This window comes from Pan troglodytes, chromosome 3 (genome assembly GCF_028858775.2).
Source record: "Pan troglodytes isolate AG18354 chromosome 3, NHGRI_mPanTro3-v2.0_pri, whole genome shotgun sequence".
Lineage (NCBI taxonomy): Eukaryota > Metazoa > Chordata > Mammalia > Primates > Hominidae > Pan > Pan troglodytes.
This window is the reverse complement of record NC_072401.2, coordinates 88,818,565-88,836,256: the sequence shown is the minus strand read 5'-3', so window position 1 is coordinate 88,836,256 and position 17,692 is coordinate 88,818,565. Positions and strand designations below refer to the sequence as shown.

Genomic DNA, 17,692 nt, shown 5'->3' with positions numbered 1-17,692 from the left:
AATAAAATAGATTTTGTATACAAAGTATACTAACTTGCATATGTAATAAGTTAAATGTAGGTTTAAAAATTAACCTATTGACAGCACTGATCATCAATTTTTCTTCCTTCACAGTTACTCATTGCTATTTTGAACCAACTAGGGGTAAGGCTCTATTTTTATGCTATGATAAACTACACATTTACTTAATAGACTAAAGATAACATCTTACTAAATTTTTTTTCTTTTTTTTTTTTTTTAACTTTTGGAACTTCTCTGGGGTAAGATTTTATTTCCATGACTAAATTGATAAAGGTAAGTTATATTCAATGCCACGAAAGGTAAGAGAAACTCTTTGTAACTATAAAAATATATGAGAGTCAACCTCAACTGATCTACCAAACTAGAACTCATAAGTTATAAACTCATTTCCTCCAAAATCTTCACATCAAAATTTTTGCCAGTCTAAAAAGTTATTTTTTAATAATGTCCTTGATATTTCAAAAAATTTAAATTTACAGGCATATATGCAATATGAAATTTCAAACAACAAAGTTTGCTTCAGGCTTTTTTTTTTTTTTTTTTTTTTTTTGAGGAGTCTTGCTCTGTCACCCAGGCTGGAGTGCAGTGGCGTGATCTCGGCTCACTGCAACCTCTGCCCCCCGGGCTCAAGCGATTCTCCTGCCTCAGCCTTCCTAGTAGCTGGGATTACAAGCATGTGCCACCACACCTGGCTAATTTTTACATTTTTAGTAGAGACGGGGTTTCACCACGTTAGCCAGGCTGGTCTCAAACTCCTGACCTCAAGAGATCCACCCGCTTCAGCCTCCCTAAGTGCTGGGATTACAGGCGTGAGCCACCGTGCCCAGGCTTTCAGGCTTATTTTTGTCTTATAGGCAATTCATAGTAAATAATGAGAAAAGCCTACTGTAAAACTGCCACACCTAGAAATGGACTGATCTCAAGGCAAGGTAACACATCTTAACAAAAAGCATTAACTTGCTGGATACAAAGGCTACAAACTTTGACTTCTACTTTGACTTTCACTGAAGTTTGCTTTCATGTAAAATACATACCAAAATAAAAAGAAAGAAAGAAAGAAAGAAAAATGTGGAGACCAAAAAGGTATATATCCCTTTTGTTGTTCTAATATTTTTAAGAAACAGGATCTTGCTATGTTGTCCTGGCTGGACTGCAGAGGCTATTCACGGGCCCAATCATAGTGTACTACAGCCTTGGAGAAAGAAACTGGGTTTCCACCCAACTGCTTCTCTCCTAACAAGTTACATTGCCCTGAAGTGCTTATTTAGTACCTTTTACCATTTCAAATACTTAGACTATCTGAGGCCAAGTGGGAGAGATTAAGCTCTATGCTGTAAACAGTTAAGGATTCAATTTATCAGCATTTAACAGTTCCACATTATTTTCCACCTCCAACATACATGATTATACCAATATTAACACACCAGCAATAAAATAACCATAAAATGGGAGGCATGGGTGAAGAAGGAATTGTGGTGAAAATATCTTCATATAATAAATTATAACTATAATCTGTATTATCTATTTTGACAGAAATAATTCTCCCACTACTATGCCAGAAGTTACGTATGGTTAGTAAAATCTCCAAATTCTTTCAAGCATTTATATCCTTTTCAATATTTTTATCATGAGTTTAATTGCCTCTGATTGTGTCCACAACGGTAAATTAATAATATGATGAAAATAGGTGTAAACAAGACCAATTAATTACAAATGCTTTCTTCAAAGGATGTATTTTAAAGTCAGTTTATTTATTAAAACTCCAGAAATATTTTAGAAAATAACCACCACCAGAAGTCCTAAGCATAAGAAAACATACTGTTAAATAAGAATAGCCTCTCGAAGTGCTCAGAATTTTCAAGTTCCCCCTTCAGCCACCAAATATTTAAAGTAGTTATGATCCTAAGGAAACTTTGCATATCCTTCTATTTCAGTTTGAAATGCTTTCAAAAGCTCAAGAACACCTGCTGACAAAACAAATACTGACTGTGGCCCTTTATCCTTAGGTTATCATCAAATAAACTATCTTTGGGCCAAAATTACACAAACAACTTCAACAATGCTAGCCAAATCAGGTGTGGCCCTTAAATTTCAACTCACAAATCGTAACTGCAATACTATGAAAAACATGAGTACTATTTATGTAACACATAATCTTCCAAGCTGCATATTTAAATAATGTATCATAAAAGACTCTTAACCTTAGTAGGGAATACAATAGACAGAATAGCTTTGCAACCCAGTCAGACCATGATTCAAATCCCAACTCTACTAGCAAATAAAACTGCGGGCAACCTTTCTAAATATCAATGTATTCATTTGTGAAATGGGAATACTACTACCTAACAGGATGTGGATAGAATTAAGAAATATAATACAGATACTCAGTAAATGGCAAATATTATTATTTTACTAAATGTCTCTAAAATAAAAAACATTCATTTTACATAAGACATAAGGAAAATAAGTATGAAGGGAATATTACCTAGTGATACAGCAGATAGATCTTCCTCTAGGAATATCTGAAACTAACATTTTGTTTTTTCCCTATTATAGATGGTGCTGGATATTTACAGTTATCAGAAGAGTATCTACTTCTATCTTATCTATAGTTGATGGTAGTTTTATAATTTTGCATACTTTGTGCATGTTCCAGTGAAAACTCCAAAAAACCATAAAGAATTTATCTAGACCATGGGCTTTAGTCATACTTTAAATAAACCTTTAATATAACCAAATGTCTTTATTAATGGCAGTTCAAATGTATCAAAACTATTAAACAGGCTGGGCAGGGTGGCTCACACCTGTAATCCCAACACTTTGGGAGGCTGGGGTGGGAGGATCTCTTGAGCCCAGGAGTCCAAGACCAGCCTGGGCAACATAGGGAAATTCCAGTCTCCACAAAAATAAAAATAAAAAAATTAGCTGGGTGTGGTGGTGCACACATGTGGTCCCAACTAATTAGGAGGCTGAGGTGGGAGGATTGCTTGAGCCCAGGAGGTTGAGGCTGCAGTGAGCCATAAGAGCACCATTGCACTCCAGTGGTGCTATCACGGGCAACAGAATGAGACCCTGTCTCAAAATACTATGACACACAAGTAAAGGCCAAAATTTTCAGAAAATTGCTCAAACTGTTAAAAGAGCTTTTGTAAACAAGTAGCTTCAATTTTGGAGAATTCCATTCAGTGACAGGAAGAAGCAATTTCTTCCTGCCAAATGGTGAAATTAGAAGCCAACTCTTCCATGCAGGAAGGCCATCTAACCTCTTGAGCAGGTCATCCTCATCAAGTATCAATCCCTTATTACTCACCGTAGGGACCAGGATTTTATGGATTTTTAGAAGTTAATACATACATAAGCCCTATTTATAACTACTCCAGAAGGGTTCGAGGTATCCTGAAATCAAACATTCTAATGCTTTTCAGGAAAATCTACAGTCATAACTAAGGGGAAAAAAGCCTCCTGTCAGTTCAATTCAGGTTTACCACCAAAACTTCTGACATCAAATAAACGAAATAAAAAACAGAACAACACTTTGTTTTACCTTAACCGTAATTCTGCTCTCTAGCTACAGAGTAAGCCTAATCTTTTTCAAACATCTGAAGGAAAAACAATCATGTCTGTCTCCCCTAAAGCTTTTCCTGAGATGCTCCAGCTATAGCCCAACCCTACTTAGGTGGATAGGAGTTCCTATCACAGGGCTTTCCAACGGAGATCCTTAGCCAGAATGAGATAAACATGTCCACTAAGACAAGGCAGTACTACTTTTCTTTCCTTTTCCTTGCTTTCAAAAACCCCCAAAGCACCAACCCCCTCCTTTCCTCTGGGATTTATAACATTAACCATGCTTTTCTCAAAAATCTATTTCAATCTTTAACATTTCTTTCCTAACAAAAAAACACTAACTCACAGAGACTTCCACCTCTGTTCCTGTTTTCATAAAACCAAAATAATTACTTAATAATTATATATTGATCACATATTAAGATATTTTGGATATAATGGATTAAATAATTACAAACCATTTTACTTGTTTCATTATTTTTAACGTGACTACCAAGAATTTTAAAATTCACACATGGCTAACATTTTCCTTTGTGTTTATTTTGTTGTTAAGTACAGGGGTACATGTGCAAGTTTGTTACATAGGTAAACTTGTGTCATGAGGGTTTGTTGTACAGATAATTTCATCACCAAGGTATTAACCCTAGTACTCATTAGTTATTTTTCCTGATCCTCTCCCTCCTCCCACCCTCCAATAGACCCCAGAATGTGTTGTTCCCGTGTCCATGTGTTCTCACCATTTAGCTCTCACTTATAAGAGAACATGCAGTGTTTGGTTTTCTGTTCTTGCATTAGTTTGCTAAGGATAATGGCCTCCAGCTCCACCCATGTCTTTTCAGAGGACGTGATCTTATTCTTTTTTACGGCTGCATAGTATTCCATGGTGTACATATACCACATTGTCTTTATCCAGTCTATCACTGATGAGCATTTAGGTTGATTTCATGTCTTTGCTATTGTGAATAGTGCAGCAATGAACATACACGTGAGTATGTGTTTATAATAGAACAATTTATATTCCTTCGGGTATATACCTAGTAATGGGATTACTGGGTCAAATATCTTTAAATATTTGAGGACTCTCTACACTCTCTTCCACAATGGTCGGACCAATTTACACTCCCACTAACAGCGTATAAGCATTCCTTTTTCTCTACAACCTCACCAGCATCTGTAATTTTTTGTCCTGATTTCAATTCTTTTCTGAACATCCATTTTTAACTAATTTACAACATATAGTAGTTTCACTAGAGTGAAATGAACATACTGATTTAAATTACTAACTTCCTGGACTTTTTTTAATTCAGAATTTTTGAAAATGAGAGTATCAGCTCTTGTTCACTGATTTTGATCTCTATTGACTAGTGGCTGAAATTTCCTCTTAAAACTAATGCTTCTAAAGTCAAGAAAACATAGTTTCCATTTTCAAAATTAGCTTCAACAAGATCATGTGAAGCAAAATGTGAAGGAAATAATTTAAAGAAAAATCAGATGAAACATTAAACTATACATCCAGTGGCGGTACTCTGCCTAAAGGAGTTTGATGTGGCAGGAACATCCTTCAGGCCTCAGAAGATGGGGAGCGGGAGGGAAGGCATTGACAAACAAGAACTAGATGAAACAGAAGTTATAGCTGATCAAGAATTTATCTTTATTCTGATTATGATTCTTCAAAGAGCATTAGTTGTTTAAATTTAATTTAAGCCATGCTTAAATAGAATACATACAAAATATGATTACTTATATTCCTTTTGACCAAAGAGCTGAAAATTTTGTGTTCCAGTTCATCTTACTCATGTTATTCTGATGCGAAACACTCTAAATGCAAATTGTTTTGAAAGTAAATAGGCCAAGTGGCCTACCCTGCCCTTTTTATAGTATAAATTCTGTGATACTGCCTTCTTTTCAGTATATGCTCCTCTGTGGGCCTTTGGCTTACACGGAGACCATCAGCTACAACGCACGGCAGTCAGCTTCAGAGTCCTCGCTCCAGTGTGCATCTCGTTTCTCAGCCACAAGTTTGATGAATTGAGAGTGACTGGCATAAAGCTTCAGTTTATCATTGATGTCCACCCATTTCACTTTTCCAGCATCATCTCCAGCTTCTAGCATAAGATTATCCATTATCTCACCTGGTTGCCAAAGAAAAACCATCACCAAGAAAAACTCATTTCTGTTTTAGCATATCTATGTCGTCAAGTATTCTTATTTAAAATAATCTTAAATCATCATTGTACTAGCCGGCCAAGTGAATTAAAAACTAGACTATTCCATCCCTGGTCAGCAGAATGAATAAAAGAAAAAAAACTAGAGTATTCCAAAATGTCCAAATTTTAACCAAGTCCCTAAATTTTAGATAAACACAAAGAGTTTTCTCTAAAAAGATTATCCTTAAAAAAGAGATTATATTATATGAATATGAAACCTTACATCAAAATCAGTCCAAGAGGGATGAGAGATTTAAATGTAAAAAAATAAACAAAGCTGAGGCGGGTGGATCACCTGAGGTCAGGAGTTCGAGACCAGCCTGGCCAACATGGTGAAACCCCATCTCTACTAAAAATACAAAAATTAGCCAGGAGTGGTAGCACATGCCTGCAGTCCCAGCTTACTTGGGAGGCTGAGGCAAGAGAATTGTCTGAATCCATGAGGTGGAGGTTGCAGTGAGCCAAGATCACACCACTGCACTCCAGCCTGGCAACAGGGTGAGACTCCACCTCAAAAAAAAAAAAAAAAATTTAAATTATCAAAAAAATAAAAAATAAGTGCTCCCAATCACTGCTGGGAATATAAATGGCATATTTCTGTAGGAAATTTGGCAATGTTTATCAAGAGCTTTTAAAAAGTAAGTTTTCTTTGACAAGCACTCATTCTGTAAATATCAGAGTGCATCTTGTGTGCCAGACTCTGTACTAGGCACTGAAGATACAATAAGCAATCCAGTAATTCCTCTTTGAAGAATTTATTCTGATGAAATAGAGACAAGCCTATTAAAGTATTCAAGGCAACATTACTTAAATATTTTATTTTATTTTATTTATTTTTAGATGGAGTCTCGCTGTTGTTGACCAGGCCGAAGTGCAGTGGCACAATCACGGCTCACTGCAACCTCCGCGTCCTGAGTACAAGCGATTCTCCTGCCTCAGCCCCCTGAGTACCTGGGATTACAGGCATCTGCCACCACGCCCAGCTAACTTTTTTGTATTCTTAGTAGAGAGCACACTGCCATACCAAAAACTGGAGAGAAAGGCAAATACAGAGAATCACAACTGACCAGGGAGAGAAGCCTACCGCTGGAGTCAGCACCTGGTAGGAACACTTAAAGGGTAACTAACTGCTGAAAGCTGACCTTTGGACTAGCTTGAAAGATAAAATCTCCTAGGGGGTCAGCCATACCAGTATGAAGAGGGGGCCTACATTTTAGTGAGCTTTACCTCCAAGAAAGCCACCAGGTGAAGACTGGAGAAAAATCCTCTCTCCTTTCTAACATGGAGAGGGGAAAGGTAACCAATTTCAAATACACCCAGATCACTCTGCCCTCAAGGAAAACTATTTTACCAAGCCCTAAGCAACCTGAGGGAAAGGAAATACCCAACTCCAGCCCCCGCTGGATTTCCTGTCTTTCCTAAGGATTGGGGAGGAAGGAGGGAAGCTGAGAATAACATATGAAGGGTCACAGTCCAGGGCCACAGGCTCACTAAAAGACTGACATCTAACCATATATTCTCCTATGATTCCCCTTCCTCTAGAATTTACCACCATATCTATCAATAGGACTCCTGTTTAATAAAAGGGGAAGACAGCTGAAAGAAGGGCATGCTTCCGACCTCATTTAATAAGTCTCCAGGGAAACCCAAAACCAGAGGAAATTTTAGCCTCTGACACATACAATGACAGCAAACAAAAAACACAGCCTAACTCCTAGCCAGATAAACATAAAACCTCACGCTAAAGAACTATTTGCCTTAGTTCCCTTACAAGTTATATCATGGTCAATTTTCAAAAAAGCACTACAGCCAGGCGCAGTGGCTCATGCCTGTAATCCCAGCACTTTGGGAGGCCAAGGTGGGTGGATTACCTGAAGTAAGGAGTTTGAGACCAGCATGGCCAACATGGTGAAACCCCATCTCTACTAAAAATACAAAAATTAGCCAGGCATGGTGGTGCATGCCTGTAGTACCAGCTACTTGAGAGTCTGAGGCAGGAGAATCGCCTGAACCCGAGAGGCAGAGGTTGCAGTGAGCCGTTATCATGCCACTGCACTCCAGCGTGGGTGACAGAGCAAGACTCCATCTCGGGGTTAAAAAAAAGAAAAAAGAAAAAAGAAAAAAAAGCACTAAAAGCATGCTAAAAGGCAAAAAACATAGCCTAAAGAAACAAAGCAAATATTAAAACCGAACTCAAATATGGCAGAGATTTTGGAATTATCAAAACAAAATTTTTTAAGTTTAAAGAGAGAAAAAGATAGGGTAAAAACAGTGAACAATCCATAAACTCTATAATCAACTTCTGGAGGATCAGTCATTGTTTTTAACTCCAAAACTTTAAAGTAGTTAACAAATTTATCAGTACTAAAGTTGTACAGACCTGCTTCTAATTTACATCTGCATATTTCTTCTAAGTTTTCAAACTAGGATAAACTCTTCTAATACACCTTAGTGGAAATACAGGAATAGAAAATGGTCCCAGGAGTTTCCTCCAAGTTCAACAAGCAAAAGCACAGGATATGGAAATGACAGATCTAGTTCTAGCCCATTTTGTAAGTGAAAAAACTGAGTCCAAGAGGACAAATGATTTGTACAAGGTTACACAGCTCAGAAAGAACTATGAGTGGAACATTCATTTCATTTCTCTAGCATGGTGCCCCCACTTTTATGCTACAAATAAAAACAAATCAAATTTAGCAATAAAATATGTTTCAAGGGAGCCATTCAATGTGTACATTAAGACCAAATTAATTTTTAAGACAGCAGATTTTTCCTTTCTCCTTCTGTAATAACAGGTTGGACCCTCCTCATAAAATTTTAAATTCCATACACCAGAAACAGCATTCATTTAAAATTTTTTCAGTACTTGGAATTTTTTGTTATTGCTTTGTGTATTAACAATCCAAGATTATTATAAAAATATTTGAAATAGTAAGATATAAATCCCATTTCCTTTATCATTGCCATACTTCCTACCCAAATCCCAGTTGCTTTTGTTTTGCAAAAAAAGGGAACTATACTCAATAAATAATCTGACATCTTTAAAGCATATCATTTTAGCCCATAATTTCAACCTTAATTTCAAATGTTACCAATGGATTAAAGAAAATTTAGTCACTGGTGATAACAGTTTTGAAGATTTCTTCTATGTATTCCTTTAATACCAACAATTTTGCTTTCATATAACTACAGTCCTACAATCAACAGTTAATTGGTTTAAGATGCTAAAATAGTCCAGATTTAATCATGCCTTAGTGGGCTACTGGCTTAAATTGATCCTTTAATCCCAGCCAGTTTAATAAATATAAAGTTACCTGTTTCGTCATGGTAGTTCACAGCTTCTGTCTCCATCCATGCGTTATCAGTGTTTCGAGGATCATCAACATATCCCTTATATATCTATTTTCAAAAGAAGACAAATTTTTTAAAAGTCCAAGGTGTAGTGAGTACAGCAGAGCATGTTACCTTCACTAGCATCAGAAATGTAAATATCCTGTTGCCCAACAACATGAACATACTTAATGCTACTGAGCTGTACATTCAACAGTTTAGATGGTAAATTTGACATTATGTGTTTCTATCAAAATTTTTTTAAAGAAATGTAAATAGCCGGGCGCGGTGGCTCACGCCTGTAATCGCAGCACTTTGGGAGGCTGAGGCGGGTGGATCACCTGAGGTCAGGAGTTCGAGACCAGCCTGACCAACAAGGTGAAACCCTGTCTCTACTAAAAATACAAAAAAAATTAGCCATGCATGGTGGTAGGTGCCTGTAGTCCCAGCTACTCGGGAGGCTGAGACAGGAGAAATTACTTGAACCCAGGAGGTGGAGGTAGCAGTGAGCCAAGATCGCGCCACTGCACTCCAGCCTGGGCAACACAGCGAGACTCTGTCTCAAAAAAAAAAAAAAAAAAGAAAGAAAGAAAGAAAAAAAGAAAGAAATGTAAATATCATAAAACTTTTAATGTAGTACTTCATGTGCTTGTTTCAAATTTCCCAAAGAACAATATTCTCTTTTGAGGCAGCTTTAAAAATCATGAAACCCTCAGGCCAGGCGTGGTGGCTCATGCCTGTAATACCAGCACTTTGGGAGGCGGAGGTGGGCGGATCATGAGGTCAAGAGATCAAGACCATCCTGGCCAACATGGTGAAACCTTGTCTCTACTAAAAACACAAAAATTAGCTGGGCATGGTGGAGAACACCTGTAGTCCCAGCTACTCAGGAGGCTGAGGCAGGAGAATCGCATGAACCCGTGAGGCAGAGGTTGCAGTGAGCCGAGATTGCATCACTACACTCCAGCCTGGTGACAGAGCCAGACACTGTCTCAAAACAAATAAATAAATCATGAAACCCTCAACACCTCAAACTCTAATTTCAGAATCTGAGAACAGTCAGATTTGGGCAATATGATTTTTTAAGAGTCCATCACTTAAGTATTTTTCTGTGATTATAGTTTCTGAAATACAAAGGTAGATTCTTCTAGTTAAACAAAGGAGATCTATAAATAAAACTAAAGATTACTACTTAAGCTATTAATATATGAAGATATTTGGATCTATTCATCTAGCACAAACGTAACTCAAAAAAATCTGGACAACATAAATAACTAAATCCCAATTCTGAAAAGAAAACAAGCAATCCAAATAAAAACTGACCAAAAAAAGGCCGGATGCGGTGGCTCACGCCTGTAATCCCAGGACTTTGGGAGGCCGAGGCAGGCGGATCACCTGAGGTCAAGAGTTCAAGACCTGGCCTGGCCAACATGGTGAAATCCCGTCACTACTAAAAATACAAAAATTAGTCAGGCATGGTGGCACATGCCTGTAATCCCAGCTACTCTGGAGGCTGAGGCAGGAGAATCACTTGAACCTGGGAGGCAGAGGTTGCAGTGAGCCAAGATCGCGCCATTGCACTCCAGCCTGGGGACAAGAGTGAGACTTCGTCTCAAAAAAAAAAAAAAAAAAACTCTGTTATTTCCTTATTATTAGTGTGCATATACCTTGTAAGGTATTTTTTTAAAAGCACGGAAGGCCAGGCTCACGCCTGTAATCCTAGCACTTTGGGAGGTCGAGGTGGGGGGATCCTTCAGCCCAGGAGTTCAAGACCAGCCTGGACAACATGGTAAAACCCCATCTCTATAAAACAAAAAACAAAAAATTAGCCCAGTGCGGTGGTGTTTGCCTGTGGTCCCAGCTACCCAGAAGACTGAGGTGGGAGGATCACAGGAGCCCAAGAGGTCAAAACTGCAGTGAGCCATAACACCACTGCACTCCAGCCTGAACAACAGAGCAAGACCCTATCACAGAGGGTATATGGACAAAACAGACATGAGACTTATATGATTATCAACCAGAAAAATCTCTGTATGACATAATTTAAAATGTAAATGTTCTTTCAGAGAGAGCTGAATTCATGCACATACAAAAAGCTTTCTGTTGGATGGGTACTCAACGTGAAAGAAAATAGTTTACAGGCCAGGCGTGTTGGCTTACGCCTGTAATCCCAGCACTTTGGGAGGCCGAGGTGGGCAGGTAACCTGAAGTCAGGAGTTCAAGGCCAGCCTGGCCAACATGGTGAAACCCTGTCTCTACTAAAAATACAAAAATTAGCCGGGCGTGGTGGTGGAAGCCTGTAATCCCAGCTACTCCAGAGGCTGAGGCAGGAGAATTGCTTGAACTTGGGAGGTGAAGGTTGCAGTAAGCCAAGATCGTGCCACTGCACTCCAGCCTGGGTGACAGAGTGAGACTCCATCTCAAAAAAAAAAAGAAAGAAAAACTAAGAAGAAAAAAGTTATTATAATAAATGATATAAATGAACTAAATATATATCATTTTAGCCTATATAGCCTAAAGTTGGGCTATAAAACTTTAAATAGAAACCTATTTACAGTGAAGATCTGTAATTTGTTTTTGTGAATATATTTTAAATATACAAGTATTCCACTTTATTTAGAGAAGGACATACAGATTTCCAGGTCAACTTTTAAGTCATTTTCATCAATCCACAGAACTAAATCCCTCCCAGAAACACTATTTCTTACCACTAGGTGGTCTTGGCTGAAGAGTTTGTGCAACTTTTCCTCTATTTCTCTCTTCTCAGCACTGGTTTTCTCTAAGGAGTTGAGAGCTTCCTCACCAAATTCTCTTTTCAGTGTGGCACTAATCTTCTCTCCTGGATCCACCATCCCCTAAGAGTCACATTAAAAATTTTGAAAAAAGGGATCAGCTTTGATTTGTTCAACAAATATTTATTGAGTAGTAGAGTGAACATTTATTATTCAATCTGCCTATAATAGTGATCCCCATTTCTCTGTGATACACTGTTCTCTAAACCATCTGTTGCTAGTAGAAGGAGCCAATAAGGATACCTCATGTATTTGGCCACAGTGATTGGTCCAAGGTTAGCCTATGGCAATCAAACCAATTTCCTGGTACTTGCCAAACTCGAACTAAGGAAAAAGGACTGGAGGTTAGAAATAACACAGCACATTGATTCTTCCCCCATTGTTCATTCCATTCCAGCCACACTGACCTCCTCAATGTTCCCAGGACCTGCCTAACATGCTGCCCGCTGAGAGCCTTTGCACCTGCTATTATCTCTATCCAAGATGCTTTTCTCTAGATATCTGCATGGTTCACTAATTCATTTCCTTCAGATAGTTACCTAACATGCACCTCCTCAGGGAGGTCCTTCTCTTAACTGCCCTGTCTAAAATCGCAAACTCTCAAACACTTCCTAGTCCTCTACCTTGCTTTTGTTTCTTAATACTTACTGCCTTCTAACATGCAATATATTTAACTTATGTATCTTATATTATCTGTCTCTCCAACTGGAATGGGAGCACCAAAAGACAGAGGTTATTTGTTCATGTTGCTCTGTTGTATTCTCAGTGTCTAAAATATTAGCTGACAAAAGGAAGATACTAAAAATACACTGATTAGATGAATAACTGTCAAAATAACAATGACAGCAGTTTCCTGATAAGAATTTTAAATAACAATAAAAATGCAAGATTCTATGATGAAATCATTATTACGTTATTGCTTTCAACCTAAGTGAAGTTTGACTATTTGGCTCACAGAAATTAGCCTAAAGTTCACCAAGCACGGTGGCTCACGCCTGTAATCCCAGCACTTTGGGAGGTCAGGGTGGGTGGATCACGAGGTCAGGAGTTCAAGACCAGCCTGGCCAAGATGGTGAAACCCTGTCTCTACTAAAAATACAAAAATTAGCTAGGTGTGGTGGTGGTCACCTATAATCCCAGCTACTCGGGAGGCTGAGGAAGGGAATTGCTTGAACCCAGGAGGTGGAGGCTGCAGTAAGCTGAGATCATGCCATTGCACTCCAGCCGGGCAACAGAGTGAGACTCCGTCTCAAAAAAAAAAAAAAAGAAAAAGAAAAAGAAATTAGCCTAAACTTTTATCAGAGTCGGCTGAGATCCTTATTTCCACTCCATTTTTATTCTACACAGAAAAAAACATTCTTGCAGACAACTGTATGTTTTTATAAAGAGTCATCCTCATATCAAACTATCTCCATTTCACAATATGGTATAAAATATAAAACCCTCTACCACACACATAAACATTTTAAACGGCCACTTCAGGCCAGGTGTGGTGGCTCACACCTGTAATCCCAGCACTTTGGGAGGTCCCGGGGCAGGCAGATTGCTTGAGGCCAGGAGTTCGAGACCAGCCTGGCCAACGCAGTGAAACCTGTCTCTACTAAAATTACAAAAATTAGCCAGGCATAGTGGCGCACACTTGTAATCCCAGCTACGTTGGGAGACTGAGGCACAAGAATTGCATGAACCCAGGAGGCAAAGGTTGCAATGAGCCAAGATTGCGCCAATGCACTCCAGCCTGGGCAACAGAGTGAGACTCTGTCTCAAAATAAATAAATAAATAAATAATAAAAAATAAATGGCCACTTCAAATATACCACTGCCATAAATTCAAACTACAAGCCAACAAAAGTATACTCATCTTGATAACATTATAGAAATTATTTAAACTACACGGAACAGTAAATAACAAAAGCTAATTTTTTAAATATTGTCAAAAGTTATCAGAATTCAACCAAAAAGTGCTTAAAAATACTACCTTGGGCTTGGAGTGGAGGTTAAATTCTGAAATGGGACCCAACATAATGAATGCCTATTAAATGTGATCTCTAATAATCCTGTGAAATAGATCTCTTTATTTTAAAGATGAGGGCCTGAACTCCCAATCACCCAGCTGCAAGTAGAACGGCCAGAACACAGACCTACATCTAACTTCAAAGCCCACGTTATTTCCCAAAGGTGTCAGAATTACACGCAGATTCTAACAGTCTTGGATTATCCTAAACTTGTTGCTGACAATGACACTTCATGCAGGGATGAAAAACATAAGAATTACTAATTGAAGTGGGAAGGAATAGAGGAAAATGGAATAGAAAAGATTCACAAACAATAACCCTGTAGTAAGTAAAGCAACTAAAAGGAACTTAAACACTAATTTTAATGCTTACCCCTGGGATTGCCCATTCTCCACAGTCTTTCCTTTTTATTGCAACAAATTGTAAGATATGTTTCCCAGAAACAGGATGCATGATTTTATTTCCACTGCTATCCCTTTTCCATCTGTGAATAGTAATATAAAATCATAACGGATTTACAACAAAAACTAAGGTTCTATCTCAAACTTGAGACAAAGTTACAAGGACTTCTTCTTTAAAGCAGAGTATATATAAATTTATCTCAAATCAGCTAGTTTTATTTAAAACTATTGATTTTTACTGGAAATATTCTATATTCATCACTGTTACAAACCAGGACAAATGTCTACATTACATAAAAGTCACTACATTATCTGTAATGAAAATTCAGGATATAAACAATTTTTACTACTTAAAGTATTAACAAAAAAAGAAGTAGCAGAATAGAATTTAAAGAAAAGGTTATCAAAGTTTTTTAAAAAATAAGTTTATGAATCCCCTTTTAAAAATTACTGGTAGTTGCCAGGCACAGTCTCTCGCACTTGTAATCCCAACACTTTGGGAGAATTGCTTGCACTCAGGAGTTCGAGACCAGGATGGGCAACAACGGAAGACCTCATCTCTACAAAAAATAAAAAATTAGCTGGGTGCAGTGGCATGCACCTATAGTCCTAGCTACTTGGGAGACTGAGGCAGAAGGGTCACTGTACCCAGGAGTTTAAGGTTGCACTGAGATAAGATGGTGCCACTACACTCCAGCTTGGGCGACAGAGAGAGGGCCTATCTAAAAATAAGAAAAAAAAAATTACTGGTAGTGAAAAAGGCATGGTAAGATTTGCTTTGGGCCAGGCGTGGTGACTCACACCTGAAATCCCAGCACTTTGGGAGGCCAAGGTGGGTGGATCACCTGAGGTCAGCAGTTCAAGACCAGCCTGGCCAACATGGTGAAGCCCTGTTTCTACAAAAATACAAAAATTAGCTAGGCATGATGATGGGTGCCTGCAGTCCTAGCTACTCAGGAGGCTGAGGCAGGAGAATCACTTGAACCCAGGAGGCAGAGGCTGCAGTGAGCAAAGATCGTGCCATTACACTCCAGCCTGGATGACAGAGTGAGACTCCATCTCAAAAAAAAAAAAAAAAAAAAAAAAAAAAATTTGCTTTTAACAGTTCACCCTGTGCTAAGAGAAAAGCAGATTATATGACCCAGTTTAGCTGGTGTCAAAAGCAGTACTTCTCAATCTTTTTTTTTTTTTTTTAAAAGACAGGGTCTTGCTCTGTCACCAAGGCTAGAGTACAGTGGTGCAATCATAGTTCACTGTAACCTTAAACTCCTGGGCTCAAGCAATCCTCCTGTCTCAGCCTCCTGTGTAGCTAGGACTACAGGCGTTGGGCCACCATGCCCAGCTAATTTTTTTTGTTTTACAAATGGGGTCTCCTGCTATGTTACCCAGCTGGTCTTGAACTCCTGGCCTCAAGCCATCCTCCCACCTCGGCATCCCAAAGTGCTGCAATTACAGGTGTAAGCACCCGGCCCTGCTTCTCAATCTTTATGCCCTCTGATTTGATAAACAAAAAAAACTCTATCCTTTTATTTTATATTTTAAATTGAATTGCTTATGGGTTTTGTAGAAAGTATCAAGGCAATGTTAGTTTCAGAATACACTTTTTCTAACCACACTCTCTTTGCCAGAGATGTTGATATTAATAAATCTCCCCTTCCCCTTCCTCACCTCCATATCAACCTCCAGCCCAATTTTAGGAATTGTCCTAATGATCTCTCAGGCAAAAAAAAAAAAAAAAAAAAAACTTCCAATGCTAAACCAAAAAAGAAGGTCTATGATATAAGTATTACTCTGGATGAAACCCAATAAAATATTAGTATGGATATGAGTTTCCAAATTTCCTTATATAGTAGCTGACTACCATATCTACCATATCTAGTTCCTCCCATGAAAGAGCTCATAGTCTAGCAGTGGCTCTAAATTAGCAGAAGGGTGATAGTTTGATGAGTATATTAAACAGAAATGAAATAATAATTAGTACAAGAGGGCACATCTGTTTTTAAAATGCCAGAAAGGGGAATACATAAGCAAGAAACAAAGTCATAAAATAAAATAATGTGTTCAAGAAACTGAATGTTCATATGGGGTCTAGCACCATGGGCATCAGTGAGGGAAAAGATAGACCAGAAAAGTGGGCAACTGGCTTATACGACAAGATTCATCTAATTCGTCTACTTAGAGAGCCAGAGAATGTTTTTAAGCAGGGTAAAACCATAACCAGTTTGTATTTTAGAAAGCTCACTCACTTTGACAAAAGCATGTATGTTGGTCTGGAGGAAAGCAAGACTGGACTCAAAGAAGATCAGCTGGGAGGCTACTACTATGATCCAGGTAAAAGATGATGACAGGACAGAAGACAGTATGGATTTTATTTTTATTTTCTAAAAGCCATTTAGATAGCATTTATTATATATATATATAAAACACTGTTCTAAGTGCTTTAATGTATTTATCCATTTAAGCCTCAAAACAACCCTATAACATAGTTGTTTTATTATCTTTATTTTACAGGTATGGAAAATGAGGCACAAAACAGTTAGGTAACTTCCCCAAGACTACGGTGTTAACAAGGGCGTAAACACAACTTTGAACCTGGACAATCTGGTTCCAGAATCTGTGTTCTTAATTACTATACTATCTACTTAAACTGAACAAGCAGAATGTTTACACTAATTAGATAAGAGGAAAGACGGCCAGGAGCAGTGGCCCACGCCTGTAATTCCAGCACTTTGAGAGGCCGAGGCAGGCAGATCACGAACTCAAGAGAGCAAGACCATCCTGGCCAACATGGTGAAACCCTGTCTCTACTAAATACAAAAAATTAGCTGGGCGGGGTGGTGTGCACCTGTAGTCCCAGCTACTTGGGAGGCTGAAGCAGGAGAATCACTTGGAGGTTGCAGTGAGCCGAGATAGCACCACTACACTCCAGCCTGGGCGACAGAGCTAGAATCTGTCTCACAAAAAAAAAAAAAAAAAAAAAAGGAAAGATAAGAAGGCAAATGGTGGCTATGTTCACTCATAAACATTTACTGGCACCTACTACACATCACATGCAAGGAGCTGGGAAAACAAAGACTCAATACAGCCACTGCTCTTCAGCCAGCCAGTTGTGACTATGAAACAAGGATGAGAAACAGAATAGAGAGAGATGCTGGCCACTGGCCAGGTGTAGTGTGGTGGCTCCTGCCTGTAATCTTAGCACTTTGGGAGGCCGAGGTGGGAGGACTGCTTGAGCTCAGGAGTTCAAGACCAGCCAGGGTAACATAGCAAGACCCATCTCAAAAAAAAAAAAAAAAAAAAAAAAGAGAGAGATGCTACTGGGGAGAAGGCAGGATCAGAGAGATGATCAGCAGCTTGCATAT

At 38.5% G+C, this 17,692-nt stretch overlaps 1 protein-coding gene across 3 annotated transcripts in view; it reads right to left on the bottom strand.

The window, feature by feature from the left end:
- Window positions 1–5,212: 5,212 nt before the first annotated feature.
- NUDT9 (nudix hydrolase 9) overlaps window positions 5,213–17,692 on the bottom strand; it is a 35,898-nt gene continuing 23,418 nt past the window's right edge. For all 3 annotated transcript variants that reach the window (XM_009447924.4, XM_063808451.1, NM_001280433.1), the window contains 4 exon segments: window positions 14,302–14,413; window positions 11,831–11,977; window positions 9,107–9,191; window positions 5,213–5,717 (listed from right to left, as the gene is read on the bottom strand). In XM_009447924.4, the coding sequence (XP_009446199.1) occupies window positions 5,539–5,717; window positions 9,107–9,191; window positions 11,831–11,977; window positions 14,302–14,413 (523 nt within the window). In that variant the 3' untranslated portion in view covers window positions 5,213–5,538.